General features: G+C 47.3%; 1 protein-coding gene across 1 annotated transcript in view; it reads left to right on the top strand.

The window, feature by feature from the left end:
• LOC121533628 (neuronal acetylcholine receptor subunit alpha-7-like) overlaps positions 1–18,364 on the top strand; it is an 82,438-nt gene that overhangs the window by 62,057 nt on the left and 2,017 nt on the right. Inside the window, exons 5-7 of the mRNA XM_041839747.2 lie at positions 12,747–12,994; positions 14,641–14,835; positions 15,669–15,755. Of these exons, the coding sequence (XP_041695681.2) occupies positions 12,747–12,994; positions 14,641–14,835; positions 15,669–15,755 (530 nt within the window). The remainder of the gene's footprint in view (positions 1–12,746; positions 12,995–14,640; positions 14,836–15,668; positions 15,756–18,364) is intronic.

The raw sequence follows: 18,364 nt of genomic DNA, 5'->3' as shown, positions 1-18,364 counted from the left end.
AAACAAAACCAAAGGAAACTTATAGGTGACATAATCAATACATAATACGAGACAGGTGCACCAACAAGACAAAACCAAACAAACATAGAGAACATCAAACGGTAGCAGCTAGTACTCCGGGGACGACGAACGCCGAAGCCTGCCCGAACAAGGAGGAGGAGCAGCCTCGGCGGAATTCGTGACAATGATGCTGCCACCCCCGTGCTTCACGATTGGGATGGTGTTCTTCGGCTTGCAAGCACCCCCTTTTTCCTCCAAACATAACGATGGTCATAATGGCCAAACAGTTCTATTTTTGTTTAATCAGAGCAGAGGACATTTCTCCAAAAAGTACGATCTTTGTCCCCATGTGCAGTTGCAAACCGTAGTCTGGCTTTTTTATGGCGGTTTTGGAGCAGTGGCTTCTTCCTTGCTGAGTGGCCTTTCAGGTTATGTCGATATAGGACTCGTTTTTCTGTAGATATAGATACTTTTGTACCTGTTTCCTCCAGCATCTTCACAAGGTCCTTTGCTGTTGTTCTGGGATTGATGTGCACTTTTCACACCAAAGTACGTTCATCTCTAGGAGACAGAACGCGTCTCCTTCCTGAGCGGTATGAAGGCTGCGTGGTCCCATGGTGTTTATACTTGCGTACTATTGTTTGTACAGATGAGCGTGGTACCTTCAGGCATTTGGAAATTGCTCCCAAGGATGAACCAGACTTGTGGAGGTCTACCATTTTTTTTCTGAGGTTTTGGCTGATTTATTTTGATTTTCCCATGATGTCAAGCAAAGAGGCACTGAGTTTGAAGGTAGGCCTTGAAATACATCCACAGGTACACCTCCAATTGACTCAAAAGATGTCAATTAGCCTATCAGAAGCTTCTAAAGCCATGACATTTTCTGGAATTTTCCAAGCTGTTTAAAGGCACAGTCAACTTAGTGTATGTAAACTTCTGACCCACTGGAATTGTTAAACAGTGAATTGTAAGTGAAATAATATGTCTGTAAACAATTGTTGGAAAAATTACTTGTGTCATGCACAAAGTAGATGTCCTAACCGACTTGCCAAAACTATAGTTTGTTAACAAGAAATGTGTGGAGTGGTTGAAAAACGAGTTTTAATGACTCCAATCTAAGTGTATGTAAACTTCCGACTTCAACTGTACTATAGTAATTACTGTAGTGTTTTTGCGGTCTGTAGTATACTGTAGTATTTACTGTAGTGTTTTTGCAGACATTACTGTATTATTCACTGTAATGTTTTTGTGGACTAAAGTAGTATTTACAGTTTACTATAGTATAAATATTGTAGTGTATACTATAGTAATTACTGTAGTGTTTTTACGGTCTGTAGTATACTGTAGTATTTACTATAGTATTCTACAGTATACTACAACATTCTATAGTAAGTACTACACATGATCGAGGGATATTAGTGTGTATTATAGTATTCTACAGTACACTACAGTTTACTACATCATTCTATAGTAAACTGTAGTATTTTTTCATATGGGCACTTACAGTTCTGCAGTGTCATATACACACATCTCACGCCATAACCTTGTGTAGACTTGGATCAGCACCAGACAGACTTTAATCACCATTAGATCAGTTACTTCATGACCATTTCCCTCATTAGAGAAGGACAGGGAAAAGTCAATGTTTTCATTGCCCTGCTGATCGATCAGACCAAGGACATCCAACTCAAGGAGCGGGACAGACGGGACATGCACACACAGCACAGTAGCGATCAGAACAATACATTACTGCACACTTCTTCATATCACTAGCAATCAACTATAGTGCACACATAACCCAGATATACTGGAACACAGTTACACCACAGGACATTGAGCAGCACTGCCTATTACAATCATATATTAAGGGTGTGATGACAAATTGCCATTCTAATTTGGTGTGGCTGTTCGTCTCCCATGCTGTCTGCAATAATAAACTGAGGTGTTTGTGCCTGTCTGTCCAGATCTCATATAAAACTCAGATGACTTCAGACAGGCAGCCATCCACAGGATTTCTCTGAGATACTTGGAAGTGTTAGCTCCCATCTGTGTGTCTCAAATAGATAGACCTCTGTGTGTGTGTGTGTGTGTGTGTGTCTAGCCTTGGCATATCATACTCTCAAATATATTTGAGTCATTTAGCAGACGCTCTTATCCATAGTGACTTACAGGAGCAATTAGGGTTAAGGGCCTTGCTCAAGGGCACATCGACATATTCTTCACCTAGAACTTTCGGTTACCGGCCCAACGCTCTTAACCGCTAGGCTACCTGCCGCTGTGACTATGACAGTAATGTGAACGGACACATTCAGTTTAAAAAAGGAGCGAGATCTCATCAAATCAAATCACATTTTATTTGTCACATGCACCAAATACAACAGGTGTAGACCTTACCGTGAAATGCTTACTTACAAGCCCTTAACCAACAATGCAGTTTTAAGAAAATAGAGTTAAGAAAAGATTTACCCTCCCTCCTTCTCTGTACTGAGTATGGTGTGTATGTGTATTTGTACTGGGAACATATGGCGCCGAGGCTTGCATAGATGTTGTTTATTGTCATTACACTGATGCTCAGTGTGAGAGGCATGCAGAGATAGAGAGGGACATATGTTCTATCCCAACTCCAACTCATCAGTCCCCTGGGGCTGTCTCCCTGTATTCCTGATCCTAGTGATCTGGGGGCAGGGAAGGCACATCCAGAATAATGTGCTTGGATAAGTTCTACTCTGTTTCAGAGACACATTAGCCATAGTATCCCTCAGCTGCTTTAGAGAAGAAGAACATAGAACCCTGGCTGGAGCCCCAAAGATAATGTTCTCTTCTTCTTCTTTCTTCCTCTCAGGGCAGACTGGACTGACTGTCTCTTCTGCCCTGGTTGGATGTTCCTCTCCATATCTCTTAATTCTCTCTTGCTTTCTCTCTGTCTTTCATTGGGTTTAATCTCTCTGTCTCTCTCACTCTCTCTGTCTCTCTCTCTCCATCTCATTACCATGTGTGTGGAGGTGCAGAAGGAGGTGTTGAGTGAGTAGAGAAGACAGCAAGGTGACTCATGTCCCCTGGTGCCGCAACCTGTCACTACCTCCATTGTTTGTCGGGTTTCTGTGTGTCGCCAGAATGCGTTGTCCTCTTTCACTGTGCTCACGTCTAGGACACATGTCTAGGACTTCTCTCTCTCTCTCTCTCTCTCTCTCTCTCTGTCTCTGTCTCTGTCTCTGTCTCTGTCTCTGTCTCTGTCTCTGTCTCTGTCTCTGTGTGTGTGTGATTCAAACTCTGTGCCCCCGCTCTCTGTCCTTTCTCTCAGGGGTATCGCCTGTCCCATTGGGGTGTGTGTGTTCTCAGCTTCTGGGTTATGTTTGTGTGTTGTTTGATGTTCCCTGTTTTGTGTTCAGATTGCGTGTGTGTGTGTGTGTGTATATGCGCTCTCTGGCACACACACTAGCTGATGAGTGCTGATTGCAGTGGAACGCAGATAGAAGCTTTCTGATACAATGAAGCAGAGCTCTGAATAATTCAATGAGCCAGGGATGGCAACGACACACACTACCCCAACAGCCTTATCTCCCCCTGCCCTACAACACAGATACACGCACACACAAACACACACACAGGCGCACAATACACACACATCTCCTCCTGCCCGACCAGCACAGATAACACACTCACACGAAGTAGAAATTGATGACACTACTAAACTCTGAAAAGGTAGATCATTCAACCTACTGAGTCGAACAGGAAGGAGAGATAGAGGGAACAGGAAGGAGAGATAGAGGGAACAGGAAGGAGAGATAGAGGGAAGAGAGAAATCAACAAATCCTCTCTAAGGCTCGGGCCTGTCACAGCGCTGAATGAGTGTGTAAACCTGAGCATTGCGTTCCCTGGCACGTCTACGTTATCGCTTGGGGTGTCTCGTGGTTGTCTGGGGGATAAGTGGTCGTTGATAGGGGTCTGAATAGAACTGTCAGGTGCCTTAATGGGTTTCCACTGCTGGGGTCCACTGCTGCGGATAGACCCCTGACAGAAGGGGAGGATAGGGTCGGCCCCATAGGACCCACAGTGTGTGTGTGTTTCGTTTCTGATACTGTGCTACTTGTGCTAGTTACATTGTGGATGTGTTTTCGTGTGTCTGATCATATCTGATAATGGATCATTCACACAGGTAAGATTCTACACCCAATCGCTCCAACTACAACTTCAACCCCAGTCCCAGTTCCACTTAATCCCTGGATCCATCCTCCAGCCCTAACCCTAACCCTAGCTTCATGTCCACATCCTGGTTCAACCCTAGCCTCAACCCTAACCCTAGCTTCATGTCCACATCCCGGTTCAACCCTAACCCTAGCCTCAACCCTAACCCTATGTTCATGTCCACATCCCGGTTCAACCCTAACTCTAGCCTCAACCCTAACCCTAGCTTCATGTCCACATCCCGGTTCAACCCTAACCCTAGAATCAACCCTAACCCTAACTTAATGTCCACATCCCGGTTCAATCCTAACCCTAGAATCAAACCTAACCATAGCTTCATGTCCACATCCCGGTTCAACCCTAACCCTAGCCTCAACCCTAACCCTAGCTTCATGTCCACATCCCGGATCAACCCTAACCCTAGCCTTAACCCTTACCCCATAGCCCTAGCCCCCCATCACCACTAGCCTCAGCCCTAACCCTAACCCCATCACCACTAGCCTCAGCCCTAACCCTAACCCCATCACCACTAGCCTCAGCCCTAACCCGAACCCCATCACCACTAGCCTCAGCCCTAACCCGAACCCGAACCCCATCACCACTAGCCTCAGCCCTAATCATAACCCCATCACCACTAGCCTCAGCTCTAACCCTAACCCCATCACCACTAGCCTCAGTCCTAACCCGAACCCCATCACCACTAGCCTCAGCCCTAACCCGAACCCCATCACCACTAGCCTCAGCCCTAACCCTAACCCCATCACCACTAGCCTCAGCCCTAACCCTAACCCCATCACCACTAGCCTCAGCCCTAACCCGAACCCCATCACCACTAGCCTCAGCCCTAACCGTAACCCCATCACCACTAGCCTCAGCCCTAACCCGAACCCCATCACCACTAGCCTCAGCCCTAACCCTAACCCCATCACCACTAGCCTCAGCCCTAACCCTAACCCCATCACCACTAGCCTCAGCCCTAACCCGAACCCCATCACCACTAGCCTCAGCCCTAACCCGAACCCGAACCCCATCACCACTAGCCTCAGCCCTAACCCTAACCCCATCACCACTAGCCTCAGCCCTAACCCTAACCCCATCACCACTAGCCTCAGCTCTAACCCTAACCCCATCACCACTAGCCTCAGTCCTAACCCGAACCCCATCACCACTAGCCTCAGCCCTAACCCGAACCCCATCACCACTAGCCTCAGCCCTAACCCTAACCCCATCATCACTAGCCTCAGCCCTAACCCCATCACCACTAGCCTCAGCCCTAACCCCATCACCACTAGCCTCAGCCCTAACTCCATCACCACTAGCCTCAGCCTCCTTTCCAAGCCAAGCATACAGTATGTAATGTGAGTTGAGTCATGAAAGGTAGCTTTTCAGTAGCACACAGACTCTCTAGACCCTCTAGACCCAGTAGACCCTCTAGAACCAGTATACTCTCTAGACCCAGTAGACCCTCTAGACCCAGTAGACCCTCTAGACCCAGTAGACCCTCTAGACCCAGTAGACCCTCTAGACCCAGTAGACCCACTAGACCCAGTAGACCCACTAGACCCACTAGACCCAGTAGACCCTCTAGACCCAGTAGACCCTCTAGACCCAGTAGACCCTCTAGACCCAGTAGACCCTCTAGACCCAGTAGACCCACTAGACCCAGTAGACCCTCTAGACCCACTAGACCCACTAGACCCAGTAGACCCTCTAGACCCACTAGACCAGTGGTCACCAACAGTTCTCCAAGGCATTCCTAGTCGATCACCAAACATTTCTGTAAAAACCCAACGATAAAGCCTTGCGTTCCTATTTATTTTATTCGTTTCGCGCTGTTGGTGGTAGATGCACTTGATTCAGCAGCCATAGTGCCGGCAAAACAAAGTGTTCCCATTTTGAACCATTTCATGTGTCTGAAGGTAGAACTCCGCCTACCCGGCAGACCCAGAGAGCAAATCAAGTGCACTTATAGGCCTAACGCTGGCCAATCAGATAGCTCAGATCACTGTGTCTGCACAGTTTGCGCCATAGACTGTAAAATGAAGCCTCGAAATCACAGCAAAGTTGATAATGTGAGATTTCTAAACGTTTAAAACAATGACTAGAGAGAGACTCAACGAATACAGCAAAGAGCTGCTGTTTTTATGAGTAAGTTCATTATTTAGCACTGTCAACACTTTGTTCAACAGTTTTATAAGCCATAAGATGTGCGTTCTCCCTACTTTCACAGACGCTACAACCAGCACTGCAGCTACAATAAATGAGTATAGCAAAGTGTTTCAATAAGCTTACGTTATTATTAGCGGCTTGTGTCTTTTTTTAATAGAAGAATATTTCACTTTCTCTGGTCATAGGAGTAACAACATTAATTGTGGCATGAGGCAGAGATAATGCAGTGCGAGTTATGTTTCACCATCAGCTGGAAGACTGTGTCTGTCCCCTTTTCTCAGTGTAGGGAGGGAGAGCGGAGGGGCAGTGTCGGTGAGTCGGGTGAGAGGCAGCCTCACCGCTGCTCCCTCCCTCCCCTCAGACTGACCATCAGATGCAGGCCATCTGTCCAGTAAAATAAATATAATTGCTAAGTATTATGCTCACTTAGCTGTGCCTCACAAGTAATACAACACATTATCTATTACCAGTGTGATCATATACCTACCATTTTGAAATATAATTTCAAAATGGTCTGAGAACAACATTGGCAATTTAAGCATAGCCTAAATGCATTGATAATGTATTAGGCCTATAGCCTACTGCACAAACCTCATTGCTACAGAACTGTTTTGAACTGGTTAATGTTTCATAACCTTACGTTTTTTAAGTCATGTTTAAAAAATAATCTGAGTGGTAGATCTCTGCTTGCATTTTGACTCAGAAAAGGTTGGTGACCACTGCTCTAGACCCAGTATACCCAGTAGACCCTCTAGACTCAGTATACCCAGTAGACCCTCTAGACCCAGTAGACCCTCTAGACCCAGTAGACCCTCTAGATCCTCTAGACCCAGTAGACCCAGTATATCCTCTAGACCCAGTAGACCCTCTAGATCCTCTAGACCCAGTAGACCCTCTAGACCCAGTATACCCTCTAGACCCAGTATACCCTCTAGACCCAGTAGACCCTCTAGACCCAGTAGACCCAGTATATCCTCTAGACCCAGTAGACCCTCTAGACCCAGTAGACCCTCTAGACCCAGTATACCCTCTAGACCCAGTATACCCTCTAGACCCAGTAGACCCTCTAGACCCTGTATACCCTCTAGACCCAGTAGACCCTCTAGACCCAGTAGACCCTCTAGACCCAGTAGACCCTCTAGACCCAGTAGACCCTCTAGACCCAGTAGACCCTCTAGACCCAGTAGACCCTCTAGACCCAGTAGACCCTCTAGACCCAGTATACCCTCTAGACCCTGTAGACCCAGTAGACCCAGTAGACCCACTAAACCCAGTATACCCTCTAGACCCTCTAGACCCAGTATACCCTCTAGACCCAGTAGACCCTCTAGACCCAGTATACCCTCTAGACCCAGTAGACCCTCTAGACCCAGTAGACCCTCTAGACCCAGTAGACCCTCTAGACCCAGTATACCCTCTAGACCCAGTATACCCAGTATACCCTCTAGACCCAGTAGACCCAGTATACCCTCTAGACCCAGTATACCCTCTAGACCTAGTATACCCAGTATACCCTCTAGACCCAGTAGACGCTCTAGACCCAGTAGACCCTCTAGACCCAGTATACCCTCTAGACCCAGTATACCCAGTATACCCTCTAGACCCAGTAGACCCTCTAGACCCAGTAGACCCTCTAGACACAGTATACCTTCTAGACCCAGTATACCCAGTAGACCCTCTAGACCCAGTAGACCCTCTAGACCCAGTAGACCCTCTAGACCCAGTAGACCCTCTAGACCCAGTAGACCCTCTAGACCCAGTAGACCCTCTAGACCCAGTAGACCCTCTAGACCCAGTATACCCTCTAGACCCTGTAGACCCACTAGATCCAGTAGACCCACTAGACCCAGTATACCCTCTAGACCCTCTAGACCCAGTATACCCTCTAGACCCTCTAGACTCAGTATACCCAGTAGACCCAGTAGACCCTCTAGACCCAGTAGACCCTCTAGACCCAGTATACCCAGTAGACCCTCTAGACCCAGTAGACCCTCTAGACCCAGTAGACCCTCTAGACCCAGTAGACCCTCTAGACCCAGTATACCCTCTAGACCCAGTAGACCCTCTAGACCCAGTAGACCCTCTAGACCTAGTAGACCCAGTAGACCCTCTAGACCCAGTAGACCCTCTAGACCCAGTAGACCCAGTAGACCCAGTAGACCCTCTACACCCAGTATACCCTCTAGACCCTCTAGACCCAGTAGACCCTCTAGACCCAGTAGACCCTCTAGACCCAGTAGACCCTCTAGACCCAGTATACCCTCTAAACCCAGTAGACCCTCTAGACCCAGTAGACCCTCTAGACCCAGTATACCCTCTAGACCCTGTAGACCCACTAGACCCAGTAGACCCACTAGACCCAGTATACCCTCTAGACCCTCTAGACCCAGTATACCCTCTAGACCCTCTAGACCCAGTAGACCCTCTAGACCCAGTAGACCCTCTAGACCCAGTAGACCCTCTAGACCCAGTAGACCCTCTAGACCCAGTAGACCCTCTAGACCCAGTAGACCCTCTAGACCCAGTATACCCAGTAGACCCTCTAGACCCAGTAGACCCTCTAGACCCAGTAGACCCTCTAGACCCAGTAGACCCTCTAGACCCAGTATACCCTCTAGACCCAGTAGACCCTCTAGACCCAGTAGACCCTCTAGACCCAGTAGACCCAGTAGACCCTCTAGACCCAGTAGACCCTCTAGACCCAGTAGACTCTCTAGACCCAGTATACCCTCTAGACCCAGTAGACTCTCTAGACCCAGTAGACCCTCTAGATCCTCTAGACCCAGAAGACCCAGTAGACCCAGTAGACCCAGTAGACTCTCTAGACCCAGTAGACCCTCTAGACCCTCTAGACCCAGTAGACCCTCTAGACCCAGTAGACCCTCTAGACCCAGTAGACCCTCTAGACCCAGTAGACCCAGTAGACCCTCTAGACCCAGTAGACCCTCTACACCCAGTATACCCTCTAGACCCAGTAGACCCTCTAGACCCAGTAGACCCTCTAGACCCAGTAGACGCTCTAGACCCAGTATACCCTCTAGACCCAGTAGACCCTCTAGACCCAGTATACCCTCTAGACCCTGTAGACCCACTAGACCCAGTAGACCCATTAGACCCAGTATACCCTCTATACCCTCTAGACCCAGTATACCCTCTAGACCCTCTAGACTCAGTATACCCAGTAGACCCTCTAGACCCAGTAGACCCTCTAGACCCAGTATACCCAGTAGACCCTCTAGACCCAGTAGACCCTCTAGACCCAGTAGACCCTCTAGAACCAGTAGACCCTCTAGACCCAGTAGACTCTCTAGACCCAGTAGACCCAGTAGACCCTCTAGATCATCTAGACCCAGAAGACCCAGTAGACCCTCTAGACCCAGTAGACTCTCTAGACCCAGTAGACCCTCTAGACCCTCTAGACCCAGTAGACCCTCTAGACCCTCTAGATCATCTAGACCCAGAAGACCCAGTAGACTCTCTAGACCCAGTAGACCCTCTAGACCCAGTAGACCCTCTAGACCCAGTAAACACTCTAGACTCTGTAGCTCAGCTGGTAGAGCACGGCGCTTGTAACGCCAAGGTAGTGGGTTCGATCCCCGGGACCACCCATACACAAAAATGTATGCACGCATGACTGTAAGTCGCTTTGGATAAAAGCGTCTGCTAAATGGCTTATTATTATTATTATTATTATTATAGACCCTCTAGACCCAGTAGACCCTCTAGACCCAGTAGACCCTCTAGACCCAGTAGACCCAGTAGACCCAGTAGACCCTCTAGACCCAGTAGACCCTCTACACCCAGTATACTCTCTAGACCCAGTAGACCCTCTAGACCCAGTAGACCCTCTAGACCCAGTAATGTCCTTGTTATCTCTGTGTCACAATTCCTCATCAAACCGGACCAGATCCCTCTCCTCTCCTCTCCAGCTCCATCTCTTTATCTATCACAGTTATCCAGTGAAAGAGGGATGGAGGGAGGGAGATTTGCATCGCTCCGAAATGTTAGCGCGCACCGTTCACGGCTCTTGGTGCACAAACCCACCGGCAATCACACCAATGATGTAACCTCTCTCTCTCTCTGATGACATCTCCTGTTTCCCAGAATGCATGTGTGTGTGTGACAGTGGGTGAACATTGGCAGAGGAATGGCACACGATGGGAATCATACTAAGAGGGTTACTGTATACCTACTCCAGGTGTGTGTGTGTTACTCCAGGGGTGTGTGTGTGTTACTCCAGGGGTGTGTATGTTACTCCAGGGGTGTGTGTGTTACTCCAGGGGTGTGTATGTTACTCCAGGTGTGTGTGTGTTACTCCAGGGGTGTGTATGTTACTCCAGGGGTGTGTGTGTTACTCCAGGTGTGTGTGTGTTACTCCAGGGGTGTGTATGTTACTCCAGGTGTGTGTGTGTTACTCCAGGGGTGTGTATGTGTGTGTGTTACTCCAGGGGTGTGTGTGTTACTCCAGGGGTGTGTATGTGTGTGTGTTACTCCAGGGGTGTGTGTGTTACTCCAGGGGTGTGTATGTGTGTGTGTTACTCCAGGGGTGTGTATGTGTGTGTTACTCCAGGGGTGTGTGTGTTACTCCAGGGGTGTGTATGTGTGTGTGTTACTCCAGGGGTGTGTATGTGTGTGTTACTCCAGGGGTGTGTATGTGTTACTCCAGGGGTGTGTGTGTGTGTTACTCCAGGTGTGTGTGTGTGTTACTCCAGGGGTGTGTGTGTTATTCCAGGTGTGTGTGTGTGTTACTCCAGGGGTGTGTGTGTGTGTGTGTTGTAGGACTGAGTGTGTCATTAAAAGGGTGTCTTTGTTACTTAAGGAGAGTGTGTGTTACTGTAGATCTGTGTGCATTACTTACAGGGTGTGTGTGTGTGTGTTGGCACAGGGCAGGTTGTCTGACTGTTTTTATGTCTAACTCTGGCTTTAGCTGACCTCTAAATGCATATGTAATATGTTTTACCATAGAAATGTGTGTTTCAACCCAGTAGGTAGTAGCAGTGTAACAGCCATAAACAGGCACAGCAGGCGAGCAGATTAGTTATGAAGGATGACAGTAGTTTGTTTATTCCCTGACTGTCGCTGCATGTTTAACATCTTATGACATCATCAGCTCACCTGGGCATCACCTCTGGTCCTGTGTTGGTTGGTCCACAGCTAGCCATGCATAACGCTTCATTGAATATTACTGTGACATGTTGGGCTGAGGCAGCAAAGACTCGCTGTTTGTCTGTCCGTCTGTCCGTCCGGTCGAAACAACAGTGGTAGGCCTGATCACCGACAATGATGAGACAGCCTATAGGGAGGAGGTCAGAGACCTGGCCGTGTGGTGCCAGGATAACAACCTCTCCCTCAATGTGATCAAGACAAAGGAGATGATTGTGGACCATAGGAAAAAAAAGAGGACTGAGCACGCCCCCATTCTCATCGACGGGGCTGTAGTTGAACAGGTTGAGAGCTTCAAGTTCCTTGGTGTCCACATCACCAACAAACCTTCATGGTCCAAACACACCAAGACAGTCGTGAAGAGGGCACGACAAAGCCTATTCCCCCTCAGGAGACTGAAAGGATTTGGCATGGGTCCTCAAACAGTTCTACAGCTGCACCATTGAGAGAATCCTGACTGGTTGCATCACAGCCTGGTATGGCAACTGCTCGGCCTCCGACCGCACGGCACTACAGAGGGTAGTGCGTATGGCCCAGTACATCACTGGGGCCAAGCTTCCTGCCATCCAGGACCTCTATACCAGGCGGTGTCAGAGGAAGGCCCTAAAAATTATCAAAGACTCCAGCCATCCTAGTCATAGACTGTTCTTTCTGCTACTGCACGGCAAGCGGTACCGGAGCGCCAAGTCTAGGTCCAAAAGGCTAACAGCTTCTGACCCCAAGCCATAAGACTCCTGAACAGCTAAACATGGCTACCCGGACTATTTGCATTGCCCCCCCACCCCCCTCTTTTACGCTGCTGCTACTCTGTTTATTATTAATGCATAGTCACTTTAACTCTACCCACATGTTCATATTACCTCAATTACCTCGACTAACCGGTGCCCCCGCACATTGACTTTGTACCGGTACCCCCTGTAAATAACCTCCCTACTGTTATTTTATTTTACTGCTGCTCTTTAATTGCATTGTTGGTTAAGGGCTAGTAAGTAAGTAATGTCTACACCTGTTGTCTACACCATTTCACTGTAATGTCTACACCTGTTGAATTTGGCGCATGTGGCAAATAAACTTGATTTGATTATACACACATACACGTCTCCTTGTATTCTGTCTTACCTCACAAATGAAATGTATAATACATAACATTTAAAGTAATACATTTTGACATGGATCTATTGAGATGTCACAGGTTAAAGGTATCTCTCTCTCTCTCCTTCTCCCTACAGTGCTGATGAGAGATTTGATGCCACGTTCCATACCAACGTGCTGGTGAATGCGTCGGGTTACTGCCAGTACATCCCCCCAGGCATCCTGAAGAGTACCTGCTATATTGACGTGCGCTGGTTCCCCTTCGACGTCCAGAAGTGTGACCTAAAGTTTGGCTCGTGGACCCACAACGGCTGGCTGCTGGACCTGCAGATGCTGGACGTGGACACGTCTACCTACATACCCAATGGAGAGTGGGACCTCGTGGGTACGATGTGGTTAATCTCGCTCTCCTCTCCCCCCTCCATCCCTCCCTCTCTCTCTCTCTCTCTCTCCTCTCTCTCCCTCCAGTCTCTCTCTGTCTGTCTGTCTGTCTGTCTGTCTGTCTGTCTGTCTGTGTATCAGCATGTGTCTCTCTGTCGCTATCTCTATAGAGGTGGGTGGGAATGGGGTTGTGGGAGAGGGGGTGGGGGTGGCGCTGTCACCCCAGCCAGTTGCGACCAAGCAGGGCCAGTAGAGGGTCCCCGAGGGGGGTGTCTGGGTATGGGGGGTGTCAGACTGAGCCCGATGGCACATTTCATGTTTACTCCACACTGGCAACTCGAACCTTCAGCTCCCTCCACAGATTTTCTATGGGGTTAAGGTCTGGAGACTGGCTAGGCCACTCCAGGACCTTAATGTGCTTCTTCTTGAGCCACACCTTTGTTGCCTTGGCTGTGTGTTTTGGGTCATTGTCATGCTGGAATACCCATCCACGACCCATTTTCAATGCCCTGGCTGAGAGAAGGAGGTTCTCACCCAAGATTTGACAGTACATGGCCCCGTCCATCGTCCCTTTGATGCGGTGAAGTTGTCCTGTCCCCTTGGCAGAAAAACACCCCCAAAGCATAATGTTTCCACCTCCATGTTTGACGGTGGGGATGGTGTTCTTGGGGTCATAGGCAGCATTCCTCCTCCTCCAAACACAGCGAGTTGAGTTGATGCCAAAGAGCTCCATTTTGGTCTCATCTGACCACAACACTTTCACCCAGTTCTCCTCTGAATCATTCAGATGTTCATTGGTAAACTTCAGACGGGCATGTATATGTGCTTTCTTGAGCAGGGGGACATTGCGGGTGCTGCAGGATTTCAGTCCTTCACGGCGTAGTGTGTTACCAATTGTTTTCTTGGTGACTATGGTCCCAGCTGCCTTGAGATCATTGACAAGATCCTCCCGTGTAGTTCAGGGCTGATTCCTCACCGTTCTCATGATCATTGCAACAGTTCTTTTGTGTTTCTTCCATTTGCGAATAATCGCACCAACTGTTGTCACCTTCTCACCAAGCTGCTTGGCGATGGTCTTGTAGCCCATTCCAGCCTTGTGTAGGTCTACAATCTTGTCCCTGACATCCTTGGAGAGCTCTTTGGTCTTGGCCATGGTGGAGAGTTTGGAATCTGATTGATTGATTGGTTCTGTGGACAGGTGTCTTTTATACAGGTAACAAACTGAGATTAGGAGCACTCCCTTTAAGAGTGTGCTCCTAATCTCAGCTCGTTACCTGTATAAAAGACACCTGGAAGCCAGAAATCTTTCTGATTGGAGGGGGTCAAATACTTATTTCCCTCATTAAAATGCAAATAAATGTATAACATTTTTGACATTTTGTTGTTATTCTGTCTCTCACTGTTCAAATAAACCTACCATTAAAATTATAGACTGATCATTTCTTTGTCAGTGGGCAAACGTACAAAATCAGCAGGGGATCAAATACTTTTTTCCCTCACTGTAGGTCCTTTGAAATGTGTGGTTCGTACTTGTGTGTGTGTGTGTCAAAGAAAATGTGAACAGGCCATCGTTGAATCAATGTAAATGCACTGCTTTTGAATTCCCCCTAACTCCACCTCTGTGTTTCTTAATGTGTGTGTATCTCCTAGGAGTCCCTGCCAAGCGTAATGAGCTGTACTATGACTGCTGTAAGGAGCCCTACCCTGATGTCACGTTCACGGTCACCATGCGAAGACGAACCCTCTACTACGGTCTCAACCTGCTCATACCCTGTGTCCTCATCTCTGGCCTCGCCCTTCTGGTCTTCCTGCTGCCCGCCGACTCCGGAGAGAAGATCTCCCTGGGTAAGGAACGAAAGCCGGGAAGCCATCTTGGAATTTTGTCTGTTACGGAGTTCTATCCATACTGGACTTCTGTCAGGTTTATTATTAGGCTTGATTAATAGATATCGCAGGATGAGCAGTTAACTGTAATCTCTTCCAATTGGTAACTTGCCTTGAACATATCAGAGAAACCGTCAGGCTAACAAGTTGGTTTAGCCAAGCAGTTATAATTGATCACTTGCGTAACGTATTCCAAGTCAATGTCAATGAGTCTGACAATCTTATCTCGCTCTCTCTACCGGAATTTTGGCGCAGGTACAGCCGACTAGCGCTATCTAACACTACTGTACTTAGCAAAAATATATATTATTATTATTTGGAGTCAAAGTATCGATATAATATTGTGCAAAATATTATTGCGATATGCAACTGTATACATCTTTTCCCCTATCACTAATAGAAATGTGTGTTTCAACCCAGTAGGTAGTAGCAGTGTAACAGCCATAAACAGGCACAGCAGGCGAGCAGATGAGTTATGAAGGACGACAGTGGTTTGTTTATTCCCTGACTGTCGCTGCATGTTTAACATCTTATGACATCATCAGCTCACCTGGGCATCACCTCTGGTCCTGTGTTGGTTGGTCCACAGCTAGCCATGCATAACGCTTCACTGTACATTACTGTGACAGGTTGGGCTGAGGCAGCAAAGACTTGCACGCACACACACACCACTCCTTTCCCTCTAGACCTTCTTCTCTTTTATCATGCTATACTTAACAGGTAGAAGACTTATTCCTGCTCTCTTTCTCACTTTCTCCCGCTCGCTCACTCTCTCGCTCTCTCTCTCTCTCCAGGTATCACGGTCCTGCTCTCTCTAACAGTCTTCATGCTACTGGTTGCTGAGATCATGCCCGCCACCTCAGACTCTGTGCCTCTCATTGGTGGGTTCTGTGTATGTGTGGCCGTTATATACATTATCCTCTGTCCTCTTATGGTTTGGTATGATTGGCTGTGCATTAGTGAGTGTAAAGCCAGAGTGTGTGTGTTTGTATTAATGTGTGTGTGCAAATCTTGTGTTAATATGTATGTTAATACAGTCTGTGATCCTCTGATGGCCTCGCTAGGTTCGACTAGCTGTACATTAATAAGTAATTAATGTCAGTGAGGGCTGAGATCCTATGTACTAGGGCAGGGTTCTTCAATTCCGGTCCTGGAGGGCCAAAACACTTCTGTTTTTTATTTCTACCTGGTAGTTAATTGCACTCACCTGGTGTCCCAGGTCTGAATTAGCCCCTGATTAGAAGGAGAGGATGAAAAACAGAGGTGTCTCGGCCCTCCAGGACCGGAATTGAAGAACCCTGTACTAGGGTGTCCAATCAAAAACATATATTTTGACCAATGGGTAAAGTAATATGTTAATTGTGTAGATAGTCCACGGAGAAAACTAATGGTCCAAACCTCAGGTCTCTATCATAACCAGTTCCAAAGTTATTGGAGTTTTAACCTAATAGGATGGCCAGAATTAGGGAGACTAAATAGGCCAGAGAAAAACCGTGGTTAAAATAAAAAAAATCTGGAAAATTGTATCACGTCAGCTAAGCTGGATTCTGTGCAAGAATTAAGGCTACTGGCTACCTGACAAGCTCACTTTCCTGTTGAACTCGTCATCTTTCTTCTCCAATCCGCAGGACATAAAACAATATAGAGGTCAGATAGATATCGATTTAGAGACATTACATGTTTTAGTATACGCTTTTCATATTCATTTCAAATTTCTGTTCTTTTTCGAAGAACAAGCGTATCTCTGTGAAATGTCAACGGAGCACTGAGCGTATACCAAGCTTTTTGTTTTCAAAGTCTTTTACATTGAATTCAGCTCGCCATGCTAATTTTGCGACCCGTGGAAACAACTTTGAAGATGATGACCAGCTCATAATAATGTTTGCAACGGAGCGAATGGAATGGCATCAAACACAAGGAAACCATATGTTTGATGTAGTCATTACCACGAGCCCGTCCTGCCCAATTAAGGTGCCACCAGCCTCCCGTGACATACAGTACCAGTCAAATGTTTGGACACACCTACTCATTCCAGGGTTCTTCTTTATTTTTTAAACTATTTTCTACATTGTAGAATAATAGTGAAGACATCAAAACAATGAAAACTATATTATTATTCTACAATGTAGAAAATAGTAAAAATAAAGAAAAACCCTTGAATGAGTAGGTGTGTCCAAACTTTTGAATGGTACTATATGTACAGTATGTCAGATGGAGCAGGATGGTGTTAGAACAGGCTGACGATGACGATGACACTGTCAACATTATTAGTAGGTTGTGACAAGCCAGGCAGGCTGTGACAAGCCAGGCAGGTTGTGACAAGCCAGGCAGGCTGTGACAAGCCAGGCAGGTTGTGACAAGCCAGGCAGGCTGTGACAAGCCAGGCAGGTTGTGACAAGCCAGGCAGGTTGTGAGGAGAGGAAGAAGAGCAGGACAGAAGGCAGGATGGAGGGAGGGAGGGAGATGAGTAACCTTTAGGGGGTAAAGTTCTGAGAGAACTTCAAAGGCTTAAGTTGCTGTGATGAGACACTCGTGATATGAGGGTTAACGCTCACTAATTCAGCCATCACCTCACTGGTGTGGAGGCCTGGGAGGAGTGTGTGTGTGCCTGTAGATCTATTCAGTTTCTATAAATCTTCCTGCAAAATAGTCATACATTTGTTTATCATGTAAATATCTGTGTGTATTTGTATTAGCGCCATAAACTGTTAGTGAGTGAGCCTGTGTCTCGGTTGAGCTAGTGTAACAGCTGCGGCTCTGACTGAGAAATGCTGTTAGTTGTGTTTAGGATGTAATCAATCAGATTTGATGTCCCATTGACCAGCAGGGAGGCCCAGTGCTCAGCGCTCAAACGCTTTGAGGAGTCAAATAAAAATTAATGATACCCATTTACACCAATGAACTACACAGCGTGTTTGTCTGCCAGTGAGTTATACTCCAGAAGCTGCCTGTACATTTCAATCTGTTTATACATTACACAGCAGTGTTTCTCACTCCTGGTCCTAGAAGGTCCACAGTGTTTGCAGGCTTTTGTTCCAGCCCAGTACTAACACACCTGATCCGGCAAATCCACGTTGATTGGTTGAATGTGTTTTTTGGGCCTCGAGACACTGAACCACAGTCAGGGTACTGATGAGGTCCCACTATACCCAAAAAGTGGTAACGTCAGCACCCGCTCTCATCTTCACCCCATCCTCCCCTTCCCTGGCCTGCTCCATCTCTGTGTGTCTCACTCTTAACACACTTATGTAGTTTTGTGTGTGTCTGTGTGTGAATGTGAAGCTGCTGACAGGCTCCGATGGGGATGGGCTGTGTAGAGTTCTAAGTGAAGGGCAGTGTTAGTCAGCACTCTGTAGGTCTGTAGGGGCATCTCTGCACTTCCCACCTCCACTCTGCTGGATTAGACTCTGGCAGGGCTGCTATCTGGTGTCTTCATCCAACTCCTATTCCTTATTAGAATTCCACTCTTCTCCTGCCTCCACCCCTTTCT

This window comes from Coregonus clupeaformis, chromosome 2, assembly GCF_020615455.1.
Source record: "Coregonus clupeaformis isolate EN_2021a chromosome 2, ASM2061545v1, whole genome shotgun sequence".
Lineage (NCBI taxonomy): Eukaryota > Metazoa > Chordata > Actinopteri > Salmoniformes > Salmonidae > Coregonus > Coregonus clupeaformis.
This window is presented reverse-complemented; position numbering and strand designations above follow the sequence as displayed.